The following is a 16,917-nucleotide window of genomic DNA, read 5'->3' as shown; positions in this document are numbered from 1 at the left end:
AGATAAAGCGGGTAAAGAAAAAAAAGAGAAATAGAAGAACATTTACGCTACCGAGGACGTTTCGTTGGCTGCGAAGTAAGTTAGGTTAAGTTTGCTTGGCCACTGTATTAAAGTTAAGAACAAAAATGTACTCGTATTCGAGCTCAATCGATCTCTAGATACCCGGATATCGAGCAGTGCGAATAGCTGCATACTCGCTCGAACTTCGTTCATTGGTCAGGTGCTCAAGTACTTGGTCGAAATTTTGAAGCTTTTGTGCAATTTGAACATCTATGTAGAGAAAAATTTTCAATTTTCTGTGGGAGCATTAATTTAAATGTGTTTCCTTCTACTCTGTTTAAATTATTTGCAAAACTTTAAAAATTAATGCTGGTAAAAAAGTCAAAATATTGAAAATAAGCAACGCACAAATAACTCGAAAAAACTCGAATTCAAGCTTGAAAACTTACGAGTAATGAGCACCGGACAGGTGTGCGGCTACTCGTTGCTCATACGCCCGGATTGTTCGAAAAAGTTGGAACAAAAACGAGAACTCTACTACAGACCAACAAACAAATAGGCAAGACTTGTATGGAAGATGTACCTGGAAAAGGGATGAAGACCCAAGAATAAAACCGTTTCGTTTTTAACAGTAAAATATATATGTATATGAGGACATTTCTACCAACGATAATGGTTCGAAAAATTAAAGCCGGCGCTTTACATTATTTGTTGTTGTTGGTGCTTTTCGTATAGTTTGAAGTACTTATGAAAACAAACAAATCATTTAAAATTCGATTATCGAATTTCCTTATTACTTTTAATAATGTTTACAGAGCTCTTTACACACAATTATAACAGAACCAATTAAAATAAATTAATAGCTCCAATTACTTTTCGAACATTTTTACAAGCCTACATAAGTATATATGCATAAGAAAGTACTTGAGCAGTTAAGTTATTTCATGTCCAATTGGAGCGATTCCGCTAAAAAAGGCGGCCAACGCGTGCCCTCCACATTAATACCCATACATTAACAATTATGATTTAATAGCTGACGATAAATGCTGGCAATTACTAGCATACGTAGGTAGGTAAAGTAGAGCCGGGTTAAAAGGTTCGGTGAGTGCAAAATATGAAACTGTAGAGGTTAGGGCACTAAGTGGATCAAAAATGTTGTTGGTCATAGTGAAAAGTAGTGGTAATTTATTAAAACCAAATTTTAGGCATAGCTTTTTTTTTTTTAAAGCAGTTCTAGTCTTTAAACCCATTTTTATAAGAGTGAAATTTGAAACTTGAATAGGATGAGCCAAGGAGCACCAGAAGATTTGGTGCCTCCTAAAACACTCAGGCTAAAATCCCATTGTATTTAGAGATCTGGAAAGAGGGTAGGTAGTCAAGGACGGAAGGAGAAAAGTATCAGAGAAAGAAATAAGAAAGGATAGATATAGAGATAGAGATAGAGATAGATATCGATAGAGATCGAGATAGAGATAGACATAGAAATAGAGATAGAGATACAGATAGAGATAGAGATAGAGATAGAGATAGAGATAGAGATAGAGATAGAGATAGAGATAGAGATAGAGATAGAGATAGAGATAGAGATAGAGATAGAGATAGAGATAGAGATAGAGATAGAGATAGAGATAGAGATAGAGATAGAGATAGAGATAGAGATAGAGATAGAGATAGAGATAGAGATAGAGATAGAGATAGAGATAGAGATAGAGATAGAGATAGAGATAGAGATAGAGATAGATATCGATAGAGATCAAGATATAGATAAAGATAGATATAGAGATAGAGATCGAGATAGAGATAGAGATAGAGATAGAGATAGAAATAGAGATAGAGAGAGAGGTAGAGATAGAGATCGAGATAGAGATAGATATCGATAAAGATCGAGATAGAGATAGAGATAGAGATAGAGAGAGAGGTAGAGATAGAGATCGAGATAGAGATAGATATCGATAGAGATCGAGATAGAGATAGAGATAGAGATAGAGATAGAGATAGAGACAGATATAGAAATGGAGATAGAAATAGAGATAGAGATAGAGAGAGAGATAGAGACAGAGGTAGAGATAATTAGTCCTGTGAGAATTTTCTAGATTCTTTGGCAAATCTTTAAATATCCTCCAGTTTCAGAGAACGAATATTTCCCATTCTCACGGCAGCAGCACCCAAAACTCGTAACCGCCTTATATAAGATGGCGATAGGACTGATGCTCCGGTAATTGGTACATATAGTAGAGTCGCCTTTCTTCAACGTAGGATAAAGGACACTGAGATTCCAATCATTGGGCATACTTTCTGCTAGCCATATTTTACTCATAAGCTGATGTATGCACCCAGTCAGCTTATTGCCGCCGGCCTTGAACAGTTCTGCGGGGAGCCTAACTAATCTGGCTGATTTATTATTCTTCAGTGACTGAATAGCGGCTTTGGGCTTGTCGTGGTTAGGTCGCGGAATTATCACGCCGTCGTGTTCAATTGTTGCTTCCGGTTTCATTTTCCTGGCGGCAGTATTGATAGCGTTGTAGCCAGCCAGTAATTTAGAGAAATGTTTCCTCTATAATCTCAGTGTCAGTTTCGTATTTGTAACCAGATTCCCACTTTCATCTCTACAGGAAGATACTCTGGGCTTGTAACCTTCGGTTAGACGTTTGACCTGCTGATAAAGACTATCTAGTAGAGATTGCATTGGACTTCACCAAATAAGCCGTGAAATTAAATATTCCATTATTTTCAATATTTAAGTTTTATATTCTTAACGGCCGCCGTAGTCTAATGGGCTGGTGCTTGACTATTACGTGGTCTTGGCTATTCTTTGCTATTTTATTTAAATTAGTAATTTTTTATTTTTCTAATAAGAATTTACTTATCGAATAAACCTCATTCAAGGCCGGAATACACTCACATGCAGTTCACACCACTGTCTGTTGACAGGAAGAAAAATTATCAACCATTTGATTCAAATTATCCTAGCAAACCTGTAAGCGACTGCAACTGAGCATGACCCTCTTACCCTTTTTGATTTATTCAATAGGCGCATCTGCAGTTCCTTGGAACTCTAAAAATGTATATAAATACCCCTTTTTTCCACATAACGCCATCATATTTGCCTCACCACTCGTCATTTACAGAGTAAAATGTCAGCTGAGTTTTTTTCATCAGCATCTATACGCGCACAAGACCGCATCTCTGCTACACGCATCATAGTATTGCTTCTCAGAGTGCTTGATCTTTGGCAATTTCCAGATTATAACAGCAAGCGTCCCCACTTTGTGCAGAATTTGTGGCGCTTATATGGATTACTACTCCACTTGACGATCACAGTGCCCTTCATGATGGCGCAAACCATCGCTGCGCTCTTATCGCACGACCTAGACGAATTTGGCAATATTCTGTACTTATTGCTAGCAGAATTGACAATGATGGCCAAGATATTGCATATTTGGCGTCATAGCAATTTGGCGTGCCGCTATTTGGACGAGGCGGCGCACGAGCCAAAATATGCGCTTTACCACGGCAACGAGTGGATGCAATGGAAGCGGCAGCAAAGCTCATTCGCACTAATCGCCTACTCATACATACTGGGGTGTGTATTTATTGTGCTGATCGTTAACTTAGGTATTCTACTGACACCGCCGGACATTTATGTGTTGCCTTGCGACCTCTATGTGCCGTTCGAGTGGCAAAATCGGCGTTATTACTGGTACGCATATGGCTTTGCTAATCTCGGCCTCGTTATGGTCTGTATCGCCAATAGTACGCTCGACATGCTTTTCTGCTACTTCATGCTGCACTTGGCGCTGCTATACGAATTGATTGGTAAGCGTTTGATGGCATTGCGCCGACAAAGGCAACGCGTCGTTGGCGGCGGATCTGAGGTACTCGATGAGTTGCGTGAAATTTTCCAAATGCATGTGAGCGTGAAGAGGTTCGCTGCAGTGGTGGAGTTTTGAGGTACTTAAATATTTTTAAGCAAATCTAATGAATTTCTTTTAATTTCCACAGATTCACTGTCCAATGTGAGACGCTGGTGTCGGTGCCGGTCTTATCGCAAATTATACTCAGTGCCTTTATACTCTGCTTCGGCGGCTATCGAATACGAAGTGTGAGTGCCATTGATCAAATTATTTTAAAATCAATATCACTTTTGACTGTCTGCTTCGCCTCGTGTAGATGCACATCATGGAGGAGTTTGCTACTTTTTTCCCTGCTATTCAATACATTTCAGCGATGGTTTTGGAAATCTATTTGCTTTGTTACTACGGCAATGCTGTAACGGTTAATTCCGATGCATTAACAAATGCGATATTCAACTCCGATTGGACAGAATTTGATGTGCCCACACGCAAATTTATGATTTTATATATGGAACTGCTGAAAAAACCTACCACATTGAAGGCAGGCAACTTTTTTCAAGTGGGTTTACCCATATTCACAAAGGTAAGGAACTATTATTTTTGTCTTCTTGTTTCAAGATAGAGGCATTTAAGGGATTATATATTTACATATATAGGTATGTGATTGCGTGATTCTTAGGTGGAACATAGGGCCTCCTTTTAAAGCGTTAATCGATCTAAAATCATACTTTGCGTCTTTTTCTTCAGCGGGTTAATGAAATAAATTCCAAATTCTGAACAAAGCTTTTTACTACAAATTTCATGAACTGTGCAAATTACTTTCGCCGAATTTGCATAGAAGAAAATTGCGGCTGCACAGCTTTTCTTGTACTAAGCCTCTATAAAGCACGCGGCGGGTATAACTCCATTTGAGTTTTTTTAATGAATGATGCAGACAAATTTTATTTTCGGCTGCAGGTGTAAATGAAGTTCGTAGATTTTTTTATCTTTCGATTTTCGCTCAAACAGGACATTACAAGAACAAGTTGTTTTTTTTTCGATTTTATAAGTGAATAGGTATAGAAGTACGTATAATTAATAATTATAATAAAAAAATATAAACATTTCAAAAAAACTAAGTTTGGAAAAGTTTTTTGAAATTTCCAAAAAAAAACAAAGTTTGGAAAATTTTTCTGAAATTCCAAAAAAAAAAAAAGTTTGGAACATTTTTTGAGCTTTAAAAAAAACAAAAATTTTCAAAATTCATTTGAAATTTTAAAAACAAAATTTTGCAAAACTTTAGAGATTTCAAAAACACAAATTTTGCAAAACTTTTTTTTGAAATTTCAACAACAGATATTAGTCAAAACTTTTTTTTTTTTTTCGCAAAATTCATACATACAAAAACAATCTGAAAAAATTTTGGAAATAGAAAAAAAAAGTTTTCTGACATCTGTGTTTTATATATCAATTTTTCGAAAAAAGAAAATATGTTTTTCTAAATAAAATATACGTGTTTCAAAACTTTTTTTTTTATTTAGTAGCTGTGAATGATATTTCAAAACATATCAAAGCAATAGGTCTAAACTAATTTTTTTTTTATTTTATACACATCAATTTGTCGAAAATAAAACAAAAAAATTCAAGTGTTTTTTTTTATTTATTTATTTTTTTTAAATTTTTTTGTCTGTGCAGACGTTTTTTCTTTTATATATCAATTTTTCAAAAAACAAAATAAAAATAAAAATTACTTAAACATTAATACTTCACTTAAAAATTAAAAAATTTTAATCAAAAAAAATTAAAAAAATTAACAAATTAATTTTTCATTAATTATAATTTATTTTGTCATTAGTTTCCAATTTTTTTTGCTTAAAAATTAAAAAAAAAAATAAAAAAAAATTTAAAAAATTTAAATAAATATTTAAATTATTTAAATAAATTTGTTAAATTTTAATAAAAATTTAAATGAAGTAAATTCAGCTTCTATTTTTTTTAATTTTCAATTTTTAATTTTCTTTTTACTTTTTATTTAAAAAATTTTCAATTTTCAAATTTTTTTTAAAGGGGTAATAAATTTTTCGAAAACAAATTTTAGTTCTTCGATTTTGTTTGTGGATACCTACAAAATTCAAGCTTTTTTCACTTTTTTCTCCTTTTTTGACATTTTCTTGTCTATAGAGAATTTTTGTTTTTATATAAAAATTTTTCAAAACGGAAAAAAAAACAAATTTAAATTTAAAATTTATGTTTTTAAAAACCAAAAAAAATTTAAAATATTTTGTTTTTATACGAGTAACACATTTTTCGAAAAAATAAAATATATGTGTGAATACCTATAGAAGTTCATAGGATTTTTATGATATCAAAAAGGTGAAAAATTTCCAAAAAAATTATTAAAAACTATTTAAAAAAACATATTTTTTTATAGTTATATAATAGATCGAATTTTGTAAAAACAGCGCGTTTGAAAAAAAAGTTCAAAATTTTCAAGCAACTTTTGTTTCTTTTGTGCGTGTGATACGTACGTAAGATATCTCTGAATAGCCTATGGAAGTACACATAACTTAAAAAACTAAAAAATTAAAAAAAATTTAAGAAAAACAAATTTTTAAATATAAAAAAAAAATGTATCTAATAAAAAAAATGTTTACACATTAAAAAAAAATTTTTAAGTATTAAAAAAAGTTTTTAAATTTGAAAAAATAAAATTAAAATTAAAAAAAAAAAAATTTTCTGAGCGGATTTTTTTATATATCAATTTTTCGAAAAAAAATGTTCAAAAAAGTTTTGTTTTTCTATCAAGAATTTTTTTTTTTTAAATATAAATTTTTCGAAAAAAAAATTTTCTTTGATTTTAATTGTGAATACCTACAGAAGTTCATAGGATTTTTTCGATAACAGAAAGGTCAAAAATTTCCAAAAAAATTATGAAAAATTATTTTTCAAATAAAATATTTTTATACTTATAACGGGTGATCAATCATGAGGTGCTTTTTTCAATAGTTAAAAAACACAAAAATGTAAATTATGTTCAAAACCTTTATTTATCATTTGAAAGGACATTCTTTGACATTTACTTTTTGAATATGACTTCATTCAAATGTTGGCCGCAACTACGCTTGGTGGTCCATTCCGAAGGTCCAATTTTCAATCACTCGTTCGAGCATTTCGACTGGTATGTCGTGAATAACACACGTAATGTTGGCTTCCAGAGCTTCAATCGTAGCTGGTTTATCAGCATAGACCTTGGACTTCACGAATCCCCAAAGAAAAAAGTCCAAAGGTGTGATATCACAAGATCTTGGTGGCCAACTCACAGGTCCTAAACGTGAAATCAGCTGCTCTCCGAAATGACTTCTCAATAAAGTCATTGGTAGCAAAAAGTCCGATATCATGGTACGGTGGCGAGCACCATTCACAATTACGTTGCGGCCATCATCATTTTTGAAAAAAATATGGACCGATGATTCCACCAGCCCATAAACCACACCAGACCGTTGTTTTCTCTGGGTGTAAAGGTAGCTCTTGAACCTGTTCTGGTTGCTCTTCATCCCAAATACGGCAATTTTGCTTATTGACGTAACCATTGAGCCAGAAATGCGCCTCATCGCTGAACAACATTTTGCTCGAAAACAGCGGATCTTCTTCAATCTCAGAACGCTGATTTTCATAATACAGTTGAACAATTTGTAGACGTTGTTGCGGTGTGAGTCTTTCCATGATGAAATGCCAAACGCTGTTCACCAAATCCACGATGACAGTTTGCCACAACTCGCGCGCGATCTGTAAAACAAACGCAAATGAAAAAAACTCCTCTTAATTGATCACCCGTTATAAATATCGAGTTTGTAAAAACCGCGCGTTTGAAAAAAAAAGTTCAAAATTTTCAACCAATTTTTGTTTGATTTAGAATGAATTATATGAATATAGAATTTTTTTTGTTTTGTTTTGATGTATCGATTTTCGCACGGACGGGGCATCATAGAACACTAAGTTCCCAACTTTAGGAAAAAAAAATTTTTCTTCGATTTTATGCATGAATAAAGTATAACTTAAAAAACAAAACACAAAAAAATTAAAAAAAGAAATGTAAGAAAAACCACTTTTTAGAAATTAAAAAAAAAGTTTAACTATTAAAAAAATGTTTACATATAACATAAAATAAATTTTGAAATATTAAAAAAGAAATAGTTTAAATTTGAAAAAAAAACATTAAAAATTGAAAAAAAAAAATTTTCTGCGCAGAATTTTTTTTAATAGTTTTGTTTTTCTATGCAGATTTTTTTTTTAAATATCAATTTTTCAAAAAAACTGTTCAAAAAAGTTTTGTTTTTCTATGCAGATTTTTCGAAAAAAATTGTTGTCTTCGATTTTATGTGTGAATACCTACAGAAGTTTAAAGGATTTTTTTGATATCAAAAAAGTAAAAAAAATTAAAAAGAAATTTGAAAACTTATTTTTCAAATAAAATATCATTATATTAAAATTTTGTAAAACCAACGCATTTAAAAGTTCAAAACTTTCAAACAACTTTTTTTTTCATTTGTACTATTATACGTGCGTTATACCTCTTGTAGGATTTTTTTATTGACATATCGATTTTAGCTATGAAAGTACGCAGAATTTTTGTATATATCGATTTTTACAAAACCAACGCATTAAGGAAAATATACAAAACTTTCAAACAAATGTGTTTGTAATTTTTCTGTGCAGATTTTATGTTTTCGTTCGATGGATGTTTACCTCGCTGGATTTTATAGGATTTTTTCGATGTCAAAGAAGTCAAAAATTCCGAAAAAAAAATGTTGTTAATTATTTTTGAAAGAAAATATGTGCTCTGTCCTTACATTTAATGTAAAATGTAGTTGTGGATAACATTAACAAAAAAAATGCAAAGCAATCGGGCGAAAATTATTTTAAATGTGAAGAAGGTCGCCAGTTTGTTTTTTTTTTTACTGAAAATTTACAAAAAGCAACTGTAAGTCGACCAAAAACTTCAACCTTAAAACAAAAAGATTTTTTTAGAAGATTTTAAAAACATTAGGAAACTGTTTTGGTAATGATACTCGAAATGTAGCATCCCTTTAGAAGGGATCGTGAGTCTATCGAGTTGATAAAAAAAAACAATAAAATCTATGAAAGTTTGTTCAATAACCGCAATTTAGCCATCATAGAGCTGGCAGTGGTCTTAAACATTGCTTACGGATCAGTTCAGGATACTGTAGTTAATGATTTGGATCTCAAAGAACCTACACTTCATACAAAAAACACCACTACTGGGAACCACTTCGGATTTTTAACAGCCAGAAGTAATGGAAAACCCGAAGACGGCCCTGATGGCTATACTGAAAATAGAGTTCCCGAAATGTATCGAGAGTTGGATCAAATGCTGGCATAAGTGCGTTGCAGTTGATAGGGAGTTGTTGATGTTATTGATAGGGAGTACTTTGAAGGCGATTATATTACTTTTGAGGAATAAACTTGTATTTTGAATTTTCTGAATATATTCCGGGGACTTTTTGATTAAGGTGGTGTTTAAAATTAAAATGTTTGGTATGGATGGACAGATGGATGGATTTGATAAGGCTAAGTGATCATATATGAAAGCAAATTTGGATGATTAGCTTTGCCCCACCTTATAGAAGTCAAATAGAAAATAATTGTTTACTTAAATGAACAACAACAATACTTGTAGTAAAACTGGGTATATTGAACTTAAATACATGCATACCGCAGCATATATACTTTATTAATTCATTATTAATGCCCTTTTTCACTTTGTTTTATTCTTGCAGACCTTGAATAATGCATACGCCTTCTTTGCACTACTTCTTAATACGAACAAATGAATAGAAAATAATTATATAAAATACTTCTGTGTAAAAATTCAATTTTTTTATCTATTAAATGTATATAAAAACATATCTTCTAAGTTCATTTTGTCCGGCTTTCTCAAAAACAAAATAAAAAAAATTTAAATAAATAAAAGTAATAATCACAACACAATTGTGAGTGAGTGGTTCTTTTTACCAGCTCTAAGGCAGTTTAAAAAAAATCGATATTTTCAAGCTATTTTTCCAGAAATATCCATAAGAAAACTATGAGCCAGTAAACGCACTACTTGAAAAGACAGAAAAATAGAGAACTAAGCTACATGAGATGAAGAAATCACCGCAGAGGATGTAGCCACAAAATGCTGCGGAAGCACCAACTGGATTTTTGAAGAATCAACCAACCTAAATGAAAATAATTCTAATTCCGTACCTGTAGTGTGCCCAGTGGCCGACACTTTGACTTAAGAAATTGTTTGTGTCCTGCTACATGTTTTAGAGGCAGTTAATATTTATTAGTCCTATGGACTAGCACTGCAACCTTAAAAGTTAAACATCAGGTTTTAAAGGGTGGTTAAATTTTAAGGGCCGATGCTAAATGTAAACCACACCTACACGTCAAGTTTTTGTCTGCATTTCATTTGACATTTTTCAATTTCAGACTAATTCAATTTGAACCGTGTTATTCAGACTTGCTATGAAAACGGGCGTTCAAATCAAAATGCATTTCGAAGAAAATCATCTTCAGTGATGAGGCACATTTTCACCTCAGTGGATTCGTCAATAAGCAGAATTGCAGCTTGCCGCATTTGGGCGAATGATAATCCAAGAGTGATTGCCGAAAAACCAATGCACCCCCCACAAAGAGTGACTGTTTGGTGCGGTTTATGGGCCGGCGGCATCATTGGGCCGTATTTTTTCCAAAATGAGGCCGTTCAAGCAGTATCGTGAGATGATAACGAACTTTTTATGGCCCGAATTGGATGTGGACGATATGTGGTTTCAACAGGACGGTGCCACTTGTCACACAGCTAACGAAACAATGGCTCTTTTGCGCGAAAAATTTGATGACCGAATAATCTCACGTCGCGGCGATGTCAATGGGCCGCTAAGATCATGTGATTTGGCACCGTTGGATTGCTTTCTTTGGGGTTATTTGAAAGAAAAGGTGTACGTTGATAAGCCAGCAACAATTTAAGAGCTAAAGGATCAGATAATTCGGCACATTAACGGCATAGAACCTCAATTATGCCTCAACGTCATCGAAAATTTGGACCATCGGATGGAGGTGTGCCGCCGAGGCCACGGCGTTCATTTTGCCAATATTTTGTGCCACACGTAATTGAGCCATACCAATATTATCATAATAAAGAGAAATGATAATAATTTCCTAAAACAAATGTATTTTATTAAAAATCAACATCGGCTCTTGAAACTTAACCACCCTTTATTTAGCCCAGATGTTCCCTGTCTCAGGTAGAAAATTGGTTGAAATCCAAATTCTTTCAGTAAATGTTCCATCTTGCGTACAAATTTCAGATTATCTGCAACGGAGCATTGTTGGTTTCATTCGGTCATTTAATCTCCATGAAAGATGTGCAGTCTTGTCTTTGCCAAAGCAATGAAGTTGCGCACGATATGGTCTGTGGTTGCATCATCCTTCATCCAATGTGAATTTGTGAGAGATGGTAATTTAAGTAATTTAACTAATTGAAAACCTGCTACAATACTTTCCTCATTCATATTTTACGCATGTTATGCAATTCCCCAATTGTTGTCACTCATATGTTGTTGTCACTTCTTCTACCCAGAGCCAAGTACCCGCATAGAAAGTGTTCTATAGTATCTTCTTCTTAAAGGGCGATACAGCTTCTGCAGTAGTCGTTATAGGGTACTTTCAGTCTGTTAATATCCCTGCCTATAAGACAATACCCTGTTGGAATCCCAAACAGATTTCTCACGTCCTTCCTCTTAAGTTTCAACAGTCGGTTTGTGCGGCCCACATTCCGTTCTGGCCACGTCATCCTACTTGTTGCACAGATCAGGGACTGAGTACATTGTACGTTGACAGATTTGATGGTGTGTGTTATCTATTAGTAGCTTAGAAGTTACTAAAGGCATAGGTATGTTTCATGGATCAGCAATGTGGTACCCAATCTCGGTCATCTGCTTTGCAGTTGCGTTCTGTGTCTCTGTGACTCGGTGCCCAGATCAGAGTTATTGTAAGGTATTGTGTTAGATGCGCCCAAACGTCGATACATCCCTTTACTGCCTTGGAGGTAATCACCTAATGTTGTGATTTCAGCACCGATTAGCTATCTGAATATAAATTTGTTTCTCTTGTAATGAGCACATTTTTCTTTAAATCCAACAGGGTTTCCCTGAGAACCAGAATTTCAGCTTTAAATACGCTACAATGATCCGTTAGCCGAAAAGAAATGTTGGCACTCATCTCCTACCTCGTGTTCATTGAGCTTGGCACCATCAGTGTAAACTCTGACACCACTTCTATTGGCCACTACCTGATTGTCCCAATCCTCTCTCCTTGGAAAAGTTGTGGTACAGGACGCATTGAAGTGTAGCTCTGCTGCGCAACAACAGTTAGTTGTTTGGGGTATAAGGGGTGTTTGCCTTGTTTTTTTTTTTGCGTGACCCTTTCTGTTAGTAGGTATTCACTGCTGCTATCTAAGGCTGCTTTTTACCGAATTTCTGCATTACTTTAAGTTTCGTTTCGTGCACACCAACGAGGTCTCTAAAATGCATTTAACTTTTAATTGCGAGAATTATGCAACCTGCCATAAGGGCAATTTTCTAAATTTCGCTCTAAAATTATGATAATTACTATGCTACAAATTACGGTAATGAGGCATATTTTGAGCGCTTAAAATGCAGCGGAAATACTAATTTACAACCATCTGTCACTTTAGTCTTCACTCCCATTCGCACACATACATAATTGGGTTTGTATACGACACCTAGCCCACCTGTCGCCAACACATCCATATAAGAACGCTTCCCCCGATTTCCTTCAATTCAATTCTACTCATCTACGCAATGTCGCGCAACGAAAATATCTCCGCTGCCGTCAAATTAATTCGCATATTACAACTCGATGGACTTTGGTATTGGCCCTGCGAGCCGCATCGACACCCATTCTATCGGCGTTTGCGACGTTGGCATCCTTACCTGTTGCATGTGCCGATCACCTTCCTATTCGTCTCGCTAATGACACTGCAATTGTTTACCTTCGATACCTTCGATGAGGCAGCCAATCAGCTGCCTATGATAATCACCGAGTTGACGATGCTCTTGAAATTCCATTCCTTTTGGCGCCATCGCAAACAGACGCACGCTTTCATTGAGGAATTTGTCCAGAATCCAGTTTTTCGTTTGCGCAAAAGTGAACGCGCCTTTTGGCTGAGCAAACATCGTAGTTTTGCGCGTGGGGCATTCATCTATATGAGCGGATGTGGCATGGTGTGTGCAGCATGTCTGTATGCTATGTTGAGGCCCTACTGCTATGAGCTACTATTTCCTATGTTGTTTTCGATTGGCATAATCCGCGCACCTGCTGGTTCGTGTACATTTATGAGCTGATCTGCATGGCACTCACTTGCATAACCAACATTACTATGGATATGATGGCCTGCTACTTCATATTTCATTTGGCCATGATGTACAAATTGATTGAAAGACGCATGGAGGGACTGCGCCAATTGCGGGAGGTGGAGATGGTAAAGGAACTACGTGGCATTTGGCAATTGCATCAGCAAGTGCGGAAGTGAGTAAAAATTGAAAAAAAAGTTTAAAGTTTTATTTTGTTCTCATTCTTGCATGCCGCCGCTCTTTGCAGCAGGACAAAGGATTGCGAGTTGTTAGTCTCAGTACCGGTTTTGTCGCAAATCGTTGTGAATTCCTTTGTTTTGTGCTTCACCATTTACTACCTGCATGGTGTAAGTTTAAAGCTGATAAACAGATTTTTGTGCAAATAATAATTTAAATAATTTATAATTCAATGCTTGTAAATTTTAGCAAAGTTTGAAAGATAATCCGGGTCACTTCTTTGCGATGCTGCAATTCATTAATGTAACGATTCTACAAATATTCTTGCCCTGCTATTACGCCAACCAATTGACAGTGGCTTCGGAGGGTCTACTAAATGCTTTATATGGCTGCAATTGGGAAGACTACTCGGTACCCACGCGTAAATTGGTTTTCCTTTACATGGAGTTCCTGAAGATACCAGTGCGACTAAAAACGGGCAACTTCTTTATACTGGGATTGCCCATATTTTCTAAGGTGAGTAAAGAGACTCCTCAATGCAAATTCAAGGAAGGACTTAAGTATACATATGATACATACATACAAACATAATTGGCACTTACACCCTTTTTGGGTGTTTGGCCGAGCTCCTCCTCCTATTTATGGCGTGCGTCTTGGTGTTTCACAAATTAAATTTACATGCAACAGCATATTTTCCAGAAGGTATACAATGGTTTAAAAAAAACTATTGATTCATTATATTTTTTCGGAATTCATAAATTTATAAATATTAAATTTTAAAAAATTATTTTCATTTTCCATTTTTTTGGTATCAAAAACATTAGCAAAATAACAGAAAAGCAGTATGACAAAAGTCTATACGCCATCCATCTGCTGTGGTTCACTCAATCAAAGCAAGCAATGAAAAAGTAGCTGTAAAGTGCCATTACTTCAAAATTTCAGTTGACAGATCGTCGTTGCTCTTACATACAACCACAATTGTGATAATTCGTATGAATTCGTATGGAAATAAAAATCTCACCGGCCGCCCAAAGCAGCTGTCCAGAAGCGATGTAAACTCCATTTTAAGCGAAATCGACAAAAATGCGAGAATTAGTGCTTGAGAATTGGTGCAACATATCGTCGAAACATCCGGAAAAAAGTATTTATCCAAAAATTATTAAAAGATATCTTAATATATTAAAACCGGATATTTCAGTAGCATACCACCTAAAAAGTCGCCGTCGACTTGGGTTTGCACATATTGGCAAAGAAATGGTTTTATTTATTAATTTTTTTAAATTTTAAAATTTTTTTTTAATTTTTAAATTTTTATATTATTATTTTATCAAATATAATTTTATTATTTTATTAATAAGTTATTATTCTTTATTTTTTTTTTTACTAAGAGCTTTTAAATACATATTGTTCAATTTTTTAACTTTTTTAATTTTTTCTTTTTATTTAGTTAGTTATTTATTTTTTGTTTTTTTTATAATTTAGTTCTTCAAAGTTTTATTGTATTTTATTACAATTATTATTTTTATTTCCTTTGAAATTATTTTATATTTATTTATTAGTATTTTTTAATTTTTAAATTTTGATTTCTTTATTTTGTTTTTTTTTTATTTTATAAAAATTATTACAATAATAAAATAAAATTGTTTAATTTAATATATTTAATTCTTTTTTTTTTAATTTTTAAAAGTTTTTTGGTTTTTTTTTTATTGTTTTTGATATTTTTTTATATTTTGGTTTCATTTACTTATTACATTCTTTGTAACTGTGTTTTTTATTTACTTTTTTAATTTTTTCTTAACTTTTTTAATTTTTGTATTTATTTTGTAAATGTTTATGTTTTATTTATAGTTAATGCTTTTTATTATTTATTAATTTTTTATGTTTTTTTTTAATTTTTTTTTAACAAATTATTATTATTTTGTTTTTTCGCAGTTTTTAATTTTTTATTTGCTTTTAAATTTTTTTATTTATTTATTAACTTTTTTTTTAATTTCTAAATTTGATACTATCATTTTACTACATTTAATTTTATTATTTTTATTATTCATATTTACATTGTTTATTAATACGTTATTATTTTATAGTTTTTTAATTTTTTTATTTGCTTCTGTGTTGTATATTTTATTCTACTTAATTATTTATTTTTTTTATTTATATTTAAAATTTTTACTAATAAATCATTTTTTTGGTGTTTTTTTATAGTTTTTTTATTTGCTTTCCAAATTTTTTGCTTAATTATTTATTTTTTTCTTTTTAATTTTTTATGTTATTATTTTATTACATATAGTTTTATAATTTTTATTATTTATATTTAAATTGTTTATTAATAAACTATAATTTTTTTTTAATTTTGTTTATATCGTTTATACTTAGTTTTATTCAGTTAGTTATTTTTTTTTTTATAACTATTTTTTTTTTTTTGTTTTTTATTATATTTAACTTTTTTGTAGTTTTTGAATTTTATATATTTTGTTAATTTTTTGTTCTTGAATTTTTTATTTTTGCTTAATTTATTATTAACTTTTTTGCAACTTTTTTATAATTTTTTTCGCTATTTTTCATTTTTCGTTTTTTAATGTGTTTTTCTAATTTATATTACTTTTTTTTTTTTTATTTACAATTTTTTATATATTTTTTTTCTAATTTTTATATAATTAGTTTATTATATTTAACTCTAATTTTAAAAATTTTTTATAACTATTTTGTAAATTATTTCATTTGTTTTTAAATTTTTCTTACATTTAGTTTTTAAATTATTTGTATGTACATTTTTTTAATTTTTTATTTTCCTATCATTATTTGATTGTATTTAATTTTTTTACAATATTTTTATTTCAATTTATTTAAACTATTGTTTTTAATTTTTTTAGTTAATATTTAAATTCTTTTTATTTGCTTTTACATTTTTTTAATATTTTTTTTTATTAACATTTTAAATGTTTTTTCTTTCTTATTATTTAAATGTTTCTTTATCATTGCGTTGGAAAGATGACCTTTATTTAAAGTGCAATGCACCAACATAAATAATATAAAAACATGTTGGAACAACATTTGAAGCCATCAGTAGGATGATTGGGTCTTCGGCAAAGCTGGGTTTTCCCACAAGACAATGACCCTAAGCATACTGCACTAATTCCCACCAGGGTAGTGGGCAATTGTAGCAGCTCGCCTGACCTAACAATAGCTAGCGCGGGTCTGATAAATAGCATAACGTGGCGACCTATGCTATCGCTTGCATCAGACCACTTGCCCATTATCGTCTCGATCGAGAGACCTGCCGATTTCGTTTCCGCGAATCACCGGTCCTATTTTAACTTTATAAAAGCTAATTGGGCCGGCTTCACGGAATTCACCGAGGACACCTTCGCCGCTCTTCCCATCCCCACTGATGTGCGCGTCGGCGAACGCGCATTCCGCAAGGTGCTCACAGCTGCTGCGGCTCGCTTCATCCCAGCTGGATGTTATAA

At 32.5% G+C, this 16,917-nt stretch overlaps 2 protein-coding genes across 5 annotated transcripts in view; one reads left to right on the top strand and one right to left on the bottom strand.

Annotated features, from left to right (window-relative positions):
* The window catches only part of LOC128855856 (sodium/hydrogen exchanger 9B2), a 203,512-nt gene that overhangs the window by 77,912 nt on the left and 108,683 nt on the right, over positions 1-16,917 (bottom strand). The gene's annotated exons all lie outside the window — the stretch shown is intronic.
* On the top strand, positions 3,135-9,685 carry LOC128855857 (odorant receptor 94a-like). The gene is made up of 4 exons (XM_054091069.1): positions 3,135-3,925; positions 4,003-4,102; positions 4,171-4,437; positions 9,632-9,685. Exons 1-4 carry the CDS (start codon positions 3,135-3,137, stop codon positions 9,683-9,685), a joined length of 1,212 nt encoding a protein of 403 aa, XP_053947044.1.

This window comes from Anastrepha ludens, chromosome 2 (assembly GCF_028408465.1).
Source record: "Anastrepha ludens isolate Willacy chromosome 2, idAnaLude1.1, whole genome shotgun sequence".
Lineage (NCBI taxonomy): Eukaryota > Metazoa > Arthropoda > Insecta > Diptera > Tephritidae > Anastrepha > Anastrepha ludens.
The sequence above is the reverse complement of the archived record's forward strand: the minus strand, read 5'-3'. Positions and strand labels throughout refer to the sequence as shown.

What these genes read in the sequence shown, in the direction of transcription:
- LOC128855857 (XM_054091069.1), top strand. Translation starts at nt 3,135, where the DNA reads ATGTCAGCTGAGTTTTTTTCATCAGCATCTATACGCGCACAAGACCGC. An exon ending in ATGCATGTGAGCGTGAAGAG is followed by an intron (nt 3,926 to 4,002) that starts GTTCGCTGCAGT and finishes TAATTTCCACAG; the next exon opens with ATTCACTGTCCAATGTGAGA. An exon ending in GCGGCTATCGAATACGAAGT is followed by an intron (nt 4,103 to 4,170) that starts GTGAGTGCCATT and finishes CGCCTCGTGTAG; the next exon opens with ATGCACATCATGGAGGAGTT.